The 13,711-nt window shown below is 38.6% G+C and overlaps 1 protein-coding gene across 11 annotated transcripts in view; it reads left to right on the top strand.

Annotated features, from left to right (window-relative positions):
• The window catches only part of esrrga (estrogen-related receptor gamma a), a 175,491-nt gene extending 164,975 nt beyond the window's left edge, over window positions 1-10,516 (top strand). For 10 of the 11 annotated variants that reach the window (XM_039795386.1, XM_039795383.1, XM_039795381.1 and 7 more), the window contains one exon: window positions 4,417-4,661. In XM_039795386.1, the coding sequence (XP_039651320.1) occupies window positions 4,417-4,661 (245 nt within the window). Of the gene's footprint in view, window positions 1-4,416 lie in introns of all 11 variants that reach the window. The other variant, XM_039795375.1, reaches the window with a different exon arrangement.
• The last annotated feature ends 3,195 nt before the right edge of the window (window positions 10,517-13,711 follow it).

The raw sequence follows: 13,711 nt of genomic DNA, 5'->3' as shown, positions 1-13,711 counted from the left end.
TCGATAAAGCCCCCTCTCTGATGTGTCCAGCTGCATCGACAGCTGACTGACACACGCACACACACACACACACACACACCCACCCTCTCTCTCACACACACACACACGCCTTCTTCCTCCCATGACCCGTATTTTGAACTTTGTCTTGGAAGCCAGCCAGCTCTTCAGTACTCTTTAATTACAAGGGGGGAGCTGTCAATACAATGTGTTTAAATGGGAGAATGCAATGGGAGAGCTTTGAATAAGGAGTGAGGGCCCTTTTGTTCTGATTCTGCCACCATCAACACACGCACATACACCGACACATTCACACACAAACACACTCACATTCTTCTCAAATATTCCAATGTCATCTCTCTGACTCATACATAAACGCATACTATAACATTGGTGTGTACTTAAATGTGAGCCATTGAAAAACGTTTGCTCACACACATACAGCACACACTGTCATGCACATGCAGAAAATATTGACATGTTGTTTTCCTGTGGGCTATGTGACAATCAATCTCTCGGCTTGGCCTATTCGTGTGTGTGTGTGTGTGTGTGTGTGTGTGTGTGTGTGTGTGTCTGTCTGTCTGTCTGTCTGTCTGTCTGTCTGTGTGTGTGTGTGTGTGTGTGTGTGTGTGTGTGTGTGTGTGTGTGTGTGTGTGTGTGTGTGTGTCTGTATGTTGGCTTATAAATGTTGCTGACTGAAAGTTGGGAAAGCTGGCTTGTTCTGCCAGCTGAACAACGGTGTTGATTATCATGATTATGGTTATGATGCCTTATTTGGCTTACATAGTCCTTGTTGCCTCTGAGATTTCCAATGGCCTAGATTGGTTAACAGGTCTAGTAGAGAGTTAAACAGTGGTTTAAACGTTAAAGGTAATGTACACAGATGTATTAGGTACACCTGTACAATCTATTGCAATTCAAAACAACATTATGAAGCTCTTATTGCTGTCACTGAATCAGAAGAATAATCTGGCAATTCATTTCTTGATTAATCAGTTAATATTTTGGTCCATAACATTTCCCCACAGGACATCTTCAAATTTCAAGTTTTATCCGATCAACAACCCAAAAGAAAATATTATTTGCAACTTATTGAGCAAAAAATAAATAAATAAAAAAGATAAAAGCAGCAAAACTTCATATTTGACAAGCTGGAGCCAGAGAATGTTTTTGCTTGAAAATCAACTTAAATGATAAATAAATTATCAAAATTGGTTGCCAGGAATATCCCAATATCAGTATACTTACTACACAAATAAATAGTATTGTTAATGTACAGCTGAAGGCAGATGAAGAGCTGGAAAGTTAGATGACTAATTGAGGAAATGTCAAACTGGAGTATTTATTTTATTCTGCAGTTGCAAATTGCATGTTGTTAGCTCATTCTGGACCAGTTTGGCACATGCAACTCAAAAAAATATCCAGATAAATCAGGAGAGTAATTATCCATTAAAGGCTTACCTCACTGTTGAGAAAACTCACATTTGAAATAGTCATTCTTAACTGATTGATATCGAAACAGCTGACGCCCAAATAAGAACTTTGCATCATTGCCTAGACTCTAACTGCTCTTAGAGACAACAGAATGCTAGCATTAGCATTTTGAAGGGCACTGACACTAATTAATTCACAGGATGCTAATCGTCTGCATTAATGAAGCCAAGCCTTAAGAAATGTTAGCAAACGTGCCCCACATGTAGAGACAGCTAAACTAGCCATTGGAAACAAAAGGCACGTGTGTGTGTGTGTGTGTGTGTGTGTGTGTGTGTGTGTGTGTGTGTGTGTGTGTGTGTGTGTGTGTGTGTGTGTGTGTGTGTGTGTGTGTGTGTGTGTGTGTGTGTGTGTGTGTGCATTCATTTATGTGTGTGTGTGCATTGTGGGTTCCATGTTAACATGTGTGTTTTAACAGCCTCATGTGCTTGTGCTCATGTGCTTGTGCTCATTAACGTCTGCTGTTTTACTTGTGAGTGTACTGCGGGTCATAGCACAGGCAGCAGCCATGTCTACCAGCTAAAATACAAAAAAAAACAGTATTAATCAAAAACAATGTGAAACTCATTAAACTTCATTTTAACTTATGGTCATTATAGGCTGTACTTTAGGTAACCACTTATTACAAATCCAAGATTAACGAGGACAAGGTGATTGGACAAGGTGGTTTTTTAATAGCGACCAACAGTAATACTCATTAAATGTGTACATTAAGCATGTGTTTATTATCAGTGTGTTTTTAACTGTGCAGTATAAACTCTGCACAGTTTATATACAGTATTATCTTCTCCTTTAACAAGAGACACTGCCTCAGGGGCAGCTAAACATTTGGCCTGAAAGTGTTTGCATCGAAAACAAAAAAAGAAAGTTCAAAGCAAAAGTAAAGGTGAGTCATACTGACAAAAGAGAGATTTGTAGTTTGTATTACTGTGTAAATTATATTTTATGTTCTTTTTGTATAAACAAAAAAATAAACTATAATCCACCTTATTATCCTTAATGAATATAATTTTTCCCTCCCCCATACTTCTTTCCACTGTGCAAAATATCATCAAGCAGCAAAGTATGCTAACAAATCCAAACGAGTGGACCACCCACTCTTATTTACGTAAACTAAGAAAAAAGTTGAAAATGTGTGAACAGATAAAAGCTGAGTTTTCTATTGATTCCTATAGAATCCAACCCACTGACTGGTCTGGTCCTGCATACTGATACACGCATTACACTCTATAGATCCAACACTTTGTATTTGATTGTGTATGTGTATGTCTAAGCGTACACTTCTGTGTGTGTGTGTGTGTGTGTGTGTGTGTGTGTGTGTGTGTGTGTGTGTGTGTGTGTGTGTGTGTGTGTGTGTGTGTGTGTGTGTGTCTGAGGGTGTGTGTGTGTGTGTTCACACATTTTATCTGCACAGTATAATTTTATGTTTCACTTACCATTAAATGCACATTTGTGTAAGTTTATACTTTCTTTGCCGTGGTTTGTAGTGTGTGTGTGTGTGTGTGTGTGTGTGTGCGTGCATGTGTGTGTGTACTAGTATTCAGCAGGTGTGAGCATGTGTTTGTATTAGAAGTATTGTATGCTGTGAGAAGTACCATATCATTGTTTTAAGGTGTCTATGTGCACTTATAGGTCTCATTCCCTCTTCAGATTTGTGTGTGTGTGGGTGTGTGTGTGTGTTAGTGTGTGTGTGTTGGGGTGTGGTGGCCTATCAATAGTTGCCTTGTGATTATTATTTAACATGCATGTAGTCATTGATTGGAGACATTGATCGGAGGTTGGGAGCTAAAGGCCAGCTCACATTAAGACTTTGCCTCCCTAAGGGGCAATATGGAGCATTATTATTGAGGGACATTCTCAGCCTCTACTGCCACATATGCTGAAACGCACCTTACATGCCAGCTCAAAGAGAGATTACAGATGTGTGCAGCCAAATGCTTATGCACGTACACACACACGCACACACGCACAGACTCTCAGGTGTTCCTGCATCTCTCCATCATTCTACAAGTCTATCTCTTTTTTCTCCGCCCACTCGTCTCTTTGTGTGTCCATTCATCACACCCACAGATCCACACTTTAAAGACAGAGAAAGGAGCAGCCCCTGATTTTAAAGCCCTTTTCCTGGATTTAGTTTCAACTAGAAATTGTAGGTTTTAAATCTATATTACAGAGCAATGTTAAAAAACTGTAATGACATTTTTGAAAGCTTGTTTAATTGTAAAGTACTATATTCATGATTATACTTTAAAAGATTTAATTGGTCTGCAGTGTAAACACTGACGTTGGTTTCTATTCAAATGCAAATGTAGAGAAGTATTTTGCACTTTTATAGATGTACGTCAAAATCACATTTCACTACACCGTCAAGAACCCTGAGTTTGTGGCTTTCAGTAGCATCCCTGCATTGAGCCTGTTTGGATTTCGGATTTAATCTTTAGCACCTCTCCCCTTTGCACCACTGAGCAATGACACAGCAGACAGAGGCGACACAGGTACTGACAGAGACACATACTCTTGTAAACATCATCTGAAAGAGTTATCTGGTAGCTTTCTGCACTGCAAAACATGTCTGCCTTTATTTCTGGAAAATTCAGAACAAAAGCATTCAGTCAGCACAAGAGTTCACTGCATGCTGATGCTTATTTTAAATGCCTTGTCCAATTGCATCATACTCTTAACAATAACAAATAAATCAAACCATAACCCCCTATTTTCCTTTTATTCATATGTTTCATATACAAATTATGTGAAGCATGTACATTAACAATATGCCATTTCCAGATTTAGCCTATCAAACAACATCTCTGGGCAATAGATAGATAGATATTTTATTCCTCCCGAAGGAAATACTACAAATGCCGAATCAAAAAGCTTTTTGTTCACATTTGAATTTTAGTCGTGAATCTCTCTTCCTTCTTTCTCCAGACTCCATGCACATTGAAGACGTGGACGCAGTGCAGAAGCTCCAGGATGTGCTCCACGAGGCCCTGCAGGACTATGAGGCTGCCCAGCACCAGGAGGATCCCCGTCGGGCAGGCAAGCTGCTCATGACCCTCCCCCTGCTCCGCCAGACCTCCACCAAGGCTGTGCAACACTTCTACAGCATCAAGCAGGACGGCAAAGTCCCAATGCACAAACTCTTCCTGGAGCTGCTGGAAGCCAAGGTCTGAGGATGGAGAAAAGATGGACGGACAGCTAGATGCCAGTCTGAATCTCACTTTGAATGACCTCTTGCTCTTTTACGCGCACACACTCTCACAGACACACATGCACACACACACACACACACACACAGAAATATGTCCCTGAAGTACGTCTGCTGACACACACCCCTATGAATAAGCCTACAGTAAACCTCTTACCTGAACCCCTAACCCTCCACCGTCTATGACAAAAGGGCGCTCACTTGACCTCTTGTTTTTGGGGAAGATGCTGACAGACTGGCATGACCCGCATATTACCAAGGGAAGAAGATATTTCCTTTAAAAACTATTAACAATCACTCGACAGTTACCACAGTGGCTCCGAACATTGAAGATGGCAAAACTCTTATGCATTTAATGACAATTAAGATGTTATTAAAGACAAAACGCTTAAATGAGGACACATTTAAAAGAAACTGAAAACTCTTCATTTTAGTTCTGAGAGACTGTAAGACTGCACTCGTGTCTCCTTTTCCCTCCCAATTTCCCCCGACAGAGTTTTTTAAGTGTTCAAGAAGAAAACGAGTGGAGAAAAAAAAAAAGAACACTAAAGAAGTATTAATGACGTTTGTTGTCAAATTACATGTACAATGAAATTTTGATGGATGGACAGAAAGAAAAGAAGAGGAGATTTGCCCTGCCAAAGAATGGAGCTCATCCATTCAGAGGATGCCAGTAAACTGACATAACCCCAAAGTGTTTCTGGATTGATCTACCGGTGGCTTTCAATGCTGGCCCTCAAGAGTGCTGCAGGTTTTCTGTTCCACCAGTTATTTAAAAATCTTTTTGGTTATTATGAAAACCAGCAGGGCCAGGACCAGGATTGGAAACCATCGCTGTAAACACTTTCTGGTTCTCCCTAAATTCAGTTCCTGGTTTCCCATGACTCCCCTACTTCAGCTGAAACTTTGCTTTTTATTTGTTGTATTTGTCGAGGACCAGTGACCCTGGCCTCCCAAACCTGTCAGTATAACCATAGAATTAGTGTTTGAACACTTGACGTGGCTGAAATGAATGTTTCCAAATATTCAAACCACTTGAGGTGTGATTGACTGACAGAGTTTATAAGTCAAAATATTACTTAAACGAAATAAGACTTGACCTATACTGTCAAGGATGAATTCCTGCTTGTCCAACTGGTAGATGTAGGCTCAGTCCACTCTGTATTTATTCTGTCAAACACTCCTCTTGCGTTTGGACGTCTGTTTGAAACCTTTTCAGCCGCTCAGTGGCCCAAGTTTCTAGCTCTCACACACACAAGTCAGTAGAGATTTCAGTCCGTCAACGTGCCATTAAGAATAGTCCAGCCCGTGCTCATTACCCAAACTCCAAAAAACTGCAAAGTGTCACTTCAGTACCACCCTCCTTGCTCCGTCGCATTCACAACTTCTAGCTCATCTCTTGCGTCAGCACAGAGATATTTTTGTGATTCATTCAGGGAGTGATGGGGGCGCTTCAGTCACTCAACGCAATATAAACCAGAAGGAAAGGTGTGCTGACAAAACTGAGTGAAGAACAATTATTGTTGCTTTCAAACTCCTTATTTTTTTTTTCTTTATTTCTATCTTGAAAATAATCTTAGCAATGATACCAGTATTAGGGTTGTAAATAACTGTCATCCTGTATATGACATATAACACGGCTTTGTTTTTGTTATTAATATTGTCTTCTTAAAATTGAATCAATCAGTATGTCTTTGCTTTTTTCTATCAGCTTGACCACTATCAGCAATTATCATATATATATAACTATAACAAGTAATGTATTAACAAATCAGCATTTATCTTAGAAAACTCTGAGCAATAGTGGATTTTAAAGGAGGGGTTGTGCATATGGACTAAGTCTGCAATATTAACATAACGTGCCAGTCTTAATTTTGGGAAAGAGGATGGGGATTTGAGGAGAGTTTGTAGCTTCTCTTTCTCTCTGTGTAACTTGCCATAAGCTATTAAATAACAGTCAATATTTCCTTTGTTAGCGAAAGTTAAACAGGAACAAATATGGACCAGAAATGCGAGGATAAGATGTTAATGCTGCTGTCACATACAAGCTGTGTGAAGAATGGTTGTCATGAGGGCCGAAGAAGTCACAGAAGCAGCTAAAAGATCAAAACTCCAATTTGCAATGATATCATAGTTCTGATGTTTGCACCATTCTTGTGACCAGGCTCTTCTTGCTGTCACTTTTAATCTGATTAAAACTAGACCAAGTCCTTTGTTTAAAATCAGCTGTTCAGTCATACACAGTTTTTGTCCTTAAGGCGTATGTTTCTTCAGCCATGAGTATGGGGACCATCAGAATAACCTAAATCTGGATCTGTGCTGAAACGGTGCTAGCAAAATCAAAACATCATCCGAAAAAAACAAAAAAAAAACACACACCGACAGTTTCATGTTAGCTCACTATTCCACTTCATGTTGTTACGACACTTTTGAAAATTGTATAGGACATGTTTATGTGTTGTAATGGTGAAAACCAACAGTCCTACCAAATACAGTCTAAAATGATGAAATGAATAATAGCTAGTCTTCAGAGTTTTGATTTGTATGGTGGAATCCATTACAGGTGGTTTTTGCTGATTTTGTTTCTTAGCTTGTCTACTAGTTTGTGTTGTACTCAGTCTACAACGTAATCGGTATTTCAAGTGGATCATCAAAGTTTATTTTTGAAAAAATGTGAATTTAATTACCATAATTAATTAAACCTGTAACCACAAAGACTTAAAGTGGTCATTTTTTAGTTATTCCAGGCATTTTTTTTTTAAAAGTCAATGTCAAAAGTTGCTTGTTTATTTAATTTAACTGAGTATAAAACGGCAATAAATGGAAAGCTGAGCTTACAGGAAGCTGTCTGACATTTTACAGTCAAGTGAAGAAACATTGATTTTCAGTGAGATTGTATGGCTGACTGATCACAGCTTTAACAAGTAAAGACAGACAAAGGATTATTTTTTATCATTGTGTCATTTCTAGCCGAATAAGAATGCCAAACTGTGTATTGTAGATGACGGTGTAATCTAATATAAAATGGCAACTTGTCACAGCTGAGGAGTCCTGCAGTTTAAGTGTAGTTGATCTCTAACATCACACGCTCTGTATCAAACATCAGTATAATTAGTAAGGGGTATTTTCTCAGCCTTCTTAAACATTGTATATTGTAAATTATACAGATTATAATTCTAACATAAGACATTTTATTGGAAACAAAATCGAGAGAAAAAAAAAGAAAAAAAAATGTAGTTCAGCCTCGATGTGTGTTTCATGTTCTCTGTTTTTTCTATCAAGAAAAAACCCTGTTTATTTAGTTATATCTGTTTTTTTGTTTGTTTTTAAAGTCTTTCTGTTTGACCCTTTCCTCCTCCGTTGAGTCCTCTAAGGCGTTGCTGTGTAGTTTTTCTTGTGGTGATTCCCGTTCTTGTGCCGTGTGCTTCTTCTTTAGACAACACAGAGTAGAGTAGAGGCCATGTTGTCTGTCTGTCGGATCAGTCCGCTGGGGGTCTGGCCACCGGATTCTCTCTCAATGAACCGAACCGGATGTAAGGCTCTTCTTCTAGAAACATAACTAAAACACCAAGATCAAATTACAGTATTCATCTTTACCAAAATATACATAAATAATGAAATATTTAGTATCTAAATGAAGAAACACCATACAAGTATTTAAAAAGGGATCATCTGTGTAACTTTCCTGTAGAATAAACAATATACTGTATATCTTTAGGTTTAAATAACGATGAAATGAAAAGGACATTTGAGTAATTCAGAACTGTAGGTGACTCTTTTTTGATAAACTCGCTGTACATAACTGCCTTCCATGCAGCTCGGCTCAATCATCTTTACTGTTTCAGCTGTCAAAAAGAGAAAAGATGAAGATGAAAAACTTTTTTCCCCCCCATTGTTGTGTCCTGTTTTCAGCTCATTCTATCTTGTTTTACAACAAAGAGTAAAAAGTGATCGGACATATGAAAGTCAGGACAAAAGTTTTTTTGTGGGTTGATGGGAAATGTTAAAGAAAAAGCTTGACACGTTTAGTTTGCACTTGCTGTTTTTCTTCACCATGCACTCATTACATTGTGATACACGTTTCTGCTTTGGCCCCAGAATTAGGAACCACAAAGTCAAGATTTAAACTCAAAGTCTCCTTTAATGAACATAATACTATACTCATTGTACCTCTTTATACACATGTATAGATTCTGCGCTACAAATAGCATAAGTTCAAAGATTATAGGACTCATCAAAGGTCTTAAACATGAACATATAATGTTTTTAGAGAGGAAATATACATAAAAATTATTTCACAGGTGCATAACATATATTTGTAGGCAAAATCCCTAATGACAGAGTTGAATTTCCTGTTTTGATTGTAACTTAAAACACCTTCTCGTTGTCAGGAAGATGGTATTTCTTTTCGACCACTGTACATTAATGTACAAACGTTATGGAAGAAAGGTGCTCTTTTCTTACTTTTGTTTCTCTTCTGTTCCTATTTTTATTTAGTTGTCAGTTGTCAAACCGATCCTAAACAGTTCAACACGATGAAAGATGTTACACATCTCCCTGAGGTGATTAATGCTGAACTGGAATTGGTTAAAAGCTAAATAAATGTTACATGTTTTGAAATGAATCAAGTTCAGTTTATAAATTAGCAAATACTGATAAGTAGTTGTAGATGTTTCTAAATTAACTGACATATCAATTTATTAATTGAGGAAATTATTTGAAAATGATGGTCATGACAGGAAATGGTTCACTGTATGCCACTTTGTTTTGCTCGTAAAAAAGAATACATCTACCAGCTAATATCAGGAGGGAGATTGTGTGATTCTTTCAAAAGGTTTTGGTATAACTCGCTGCTAATAGCCAAGATATTATTTAGATGTACAATATTAAAGTGTTTTCATACAACATTTTTTGTTTTGTTAAAAAGCAATATTTTTGATGACTGTGCAATGACGAGACAAGAGTTGCACTTTTTTGTGTTTTGTGTTATACATCTAAGTGCTGTTGTAGCTATCAGTTAGTGTTGAAACCATATAAATGACAACAAACCAAACTGGTATTTTCTATGAGGAGCGTTGGATAAAGGACTGTCTGGGTTTTCGCAGAGCCATTGATAGAAAGAGTTTGACCTGGTTGCACTTTGGGCACCATGTTTTCGCCCTCATCTGGAACTTAGATCCATTAGCTGTAACAATAGTTTAGCTGGAACAGAAGGATGAGTTATTTAGGGACAAAGCAGGATTGTCCATCCACCATGGCTACCCCTGAAATCTGCTAAGGCCAAACTGTGTCTATCTACAGCTCCACAGTGTTAAGTCATTTAGTTGTATTTAATCCCCAAATGTAACTGCCACTTGTGCTGCAGCTAACCCTGCAGTGTGATTTTGCAAATGTGAAGAAAATATTTAAGGGAGAGAGAGAACAATGACACATTTGGATACAAAGGATATTTAAAGATTAAAAAATCCTGGCATGGTGAAGAGTTGTGTACGAGAGAAGACCCTCTAGTGTTATTAAAAACATGTCCGTAGATTTTAGATGTGCTTCACATCAGTAAATAAAAAAAAGAAAAAAAAGAAAAAAACAATAACCTGTATATTTTTGTGACGTGTATCATACAAGTGTGCTCCAACAATAATGTCCATTTGTGTAAATGTATTTATTTCACATTGTATATATTGTTCAATGCAAAAAGAGAGACCTATGATTCTGTAACTTAATCTACTATGGGTTGAAACATTACATGTGTTACTCCAGACTATGCCTTTCAGGATTATTACAGTAGAGCAATATCAATTAAAACCAGGCTTCCAGTTTTGACACCTGTCTTTTGTCTCTGATTTATACACACATTTTCTTTAGAGGTACCAAACAATAAGCACATAATTTATGAGATAGTTCACAGAGCACCCATGCTAGTTTCCAGCAGTGCTGTACTTGGCAAGATTATGTTTACACCTCATACAGACAGACAACAGTCATGAAAAAAACACCACCCCATTAATTTAAATGAGGCCAGGCCGGCAGTGGAGCAGGGTTGCCAACGTTGCCAATCCAGCAATGGTGTTGCGTCGGCCAATCAAATACTTGTGAGCATGCCTAGATTACTTTGTAACTCTAATGTCATATTTCTTCTACTATTTACCTGATGATCGCTGTCTGTTAAGCCTTCAAACTCATACTGTATGTTATTCAAACTGGACTTCTTGGATCATTTTTCACGTCTCATCGGTACCTACTGTAAAGCAACACACCCCCACCGGCAGCGGATTGGACGAACGCGTCACGTGGGTCTGGCTACTCCCGAATTTCAAAACAACCATCATGGCGGCTTGTTGAGAATATGATCTCGTATTTTAATGGCAGCTTGTTGAGAATATGATCTCGTATTTTAATGGCGGCTTGTTGAGAATATGATCTCGTATTTTACGAAAATAGTTCACCGAAATGTGTTTCTGAAAACATTTTAAGCAAGAAATAGGCCATGCAGTTGCTGAATCTGTCTTCATTTCAGATCGACAAAGGTCAGTTTTTTTTTTAATGATCAATTTTTTATTTATTTTTTTCATTTTAAAGAACAATAGAAGAGACAATCACGCTTGAACCAGAACAACCACCCTCTCCCACCCCCCACCTTCCGCGGTCTCGAGGAAAAGAAAGGAAAAACAAACAAATAAAAAATAAACAGAAATCACACCTTGCCTAGTCACTCTCCTCTACTTCCTGTGATGAGGTCATTAGGACTGATACTTGTGCTGCTGTGTTTTTCCATCGGTCTATAGTCGATGATTTGGCTTTGTTAATCCTTGCTGTAGAGAGCTCAAGCATAACTGTCTAGAAAATACGCCAACCACTGTTTTACACAAAGCGATGGGGAGCCAGCGTTGAGTAATCATTTTCTTGGTCACGGTTGAGCCGGCTAGCCAAACTTTATTTTGTCTCCCAAGCAGGTGTAATTTAGAGTCGTCACTAAGTAACAAAACAATCGGGTCAGGAGGAATTCGACATCCTATCACATCAGATGACAAAGGTCAGTTTGAAAGATTTTCGTCTACTTCTATTGGATAGTCGCGTTCGACAGATTAATTTGCATAAAGATGGGCATCGGCCAGCTTTTTGGACGCGCAGCATTTTTTCAAATGTAGCGCCCCCTTCCCGGGATGCTTTGCAGGCGCGTTAAAGTCGCTTGACGTCACCCATAGGAATGAAGTGGAGCGCAGCGCGACAGATGCGTCACACGGCCATGTGGATCCGCACCGTAATAATTCACTTTGTTCAGACAATCCGAGGACAAAAACATCAAGTATGACTGATAGCAATTGTGACTGTCCATACAAACAGGAGAGAAATCAAACCAGAGTGACCTTACCAATGTGGCCAAGAAATGCACCATATACAATTTTTGTGTCATTTTTGTAACAGTGTTCAAGTTCAACTTTATTCGAGCTGCAGTTGTCAAGGGAGAGGGGAGATGTTTCTCATTTATTTGCTAAATGCTCATTTATCCAGCAGTCAAGAGCATTCAAACATGGATTTAAAGGTGAAGGCTACTGTCACGCCATTTTTTGTACTTTTGACTACCATCTTTTCATGTAAAGTAAAATGAAAGAGTAACGCAAAGAATGAATGGAAAGAGTGAGAGGGAGGGGAAGAGGGGGAGGATGGAAAAGGAAGTAACAGCTTGCTCCGGTGGGTGGCTAACTACTGTCCATTCTGAATGGCCAGATCTCCTGCTCTTGCCAAGGGCACTAAACACATACACACACACACACACACACACACACACACACACACACATGCACACATGCACACACACACACACACACACACACTGATGTAAGACATACTGTGTACAACATTAAAAAGAGGGGATTTTACAGCATAATCAAAACAACAGAGGCTTTTCAGACTTTATCTCTCTCTTTCTCTCTGTTCTGATTCTTTAACTGTTTAACTGTTTAACTGTAACTTTAACTCTCATACATCCCTCTTTCTTTGCTTTTTTTTCCTTCTTTTTATTTTTACTCCATCCTTTCTTGCACTGTCAAACTAACATACTTCCCCATTTCTCTCTCTGTGTCCCCCCCCCAATAGCCAGCAGCAGTAAATGGGATGCAGAGGCCAGATATTTAATGTAGCAGAGAGCCGTGAAGAAGCCTTTTTCTAACAGGGGGAGCCCTGACTCGCAGGCAAATATTTTTCAACCAGATGACATAAGAAGATATTAGTGGAAAGAGAGCAAGATTTTTATTTCTTTTTTTTTTTCTTCTGTCTTCCTACAATTTGTCTCTCTCTTTTCTATTTGGGTTGCTGCTTGGTCAGCCGGCTCTCTGCACATACGTTTTATTTTACTTGCTCGCCTTTTGGAGTTCATTTATTTTATTTTATCTTTGATTCATTATTATGATACGATAAAAGCTACTTGAGCATTTCAGCTGCTGAGGGGCTCTTATCGTTAACCTTGTGGAACGCATGTAAGAGTGGGCTCCACATGCCGCATCGCTAATGGCCAACTTAACTCCTCTCTTCTCCTCCTCCACCTTCTGGCTTCATCTACATCTCTCCTTCTATCTCTGTCTCTCTCTGAGCATCTTTCATCCCTTTATCTCATCCCCTTCTCCTCTTTTCTCTCATAGTCCCCTCCTACTATATTTCTCAGTTTTTGTCTTATTTTTCAATGTCTCAATTTAGTAATCAAATTGGTGGGATTTTTTTTGTATTACAAGAAAATAACACTCAGCACAAGTCTATTCTACTATACACATCAACTGACAGATGAATGACGCAGCTTTTTGCACTCAAAAGAGGATGCAACCCCGGTCTGTCACTGTTGATAATTGTGGTGAGCTGGGTTTTTCAGTGGTTTAAAACTCATCCGTCTGATAAGGCATTTTCAGTCACCATAGGCAATTTATCCATAGCAGACATTATTTTGGGGGTCCCATAGGGTTAATATTTCAGCCCCATTTCATTCTCCATTTACATGCATAAAGTTTAACTGTTATGCCAATGACA

This window comes from Perca fluviatilis, chromosome 3 (assembly GCF_010015445.1).
Source record: "Perca fluviatilis chromosome 3, GENO_Pfluv_1.0, whole genome shotgun sequence".
In the NCBI taxonomy this organism is placed as follows: domain Eukaryota; kingdom Metazoa; phylum Chordata; class Actinopteri; order Perciformes; family Percidae; genus Perca; species Perca fluviatilis.
The sequence above is the reverse complement of the archived record's forward strand: the minus strand, read 5'-3'. Positions and strand labels throughout refer to the sequence as shown.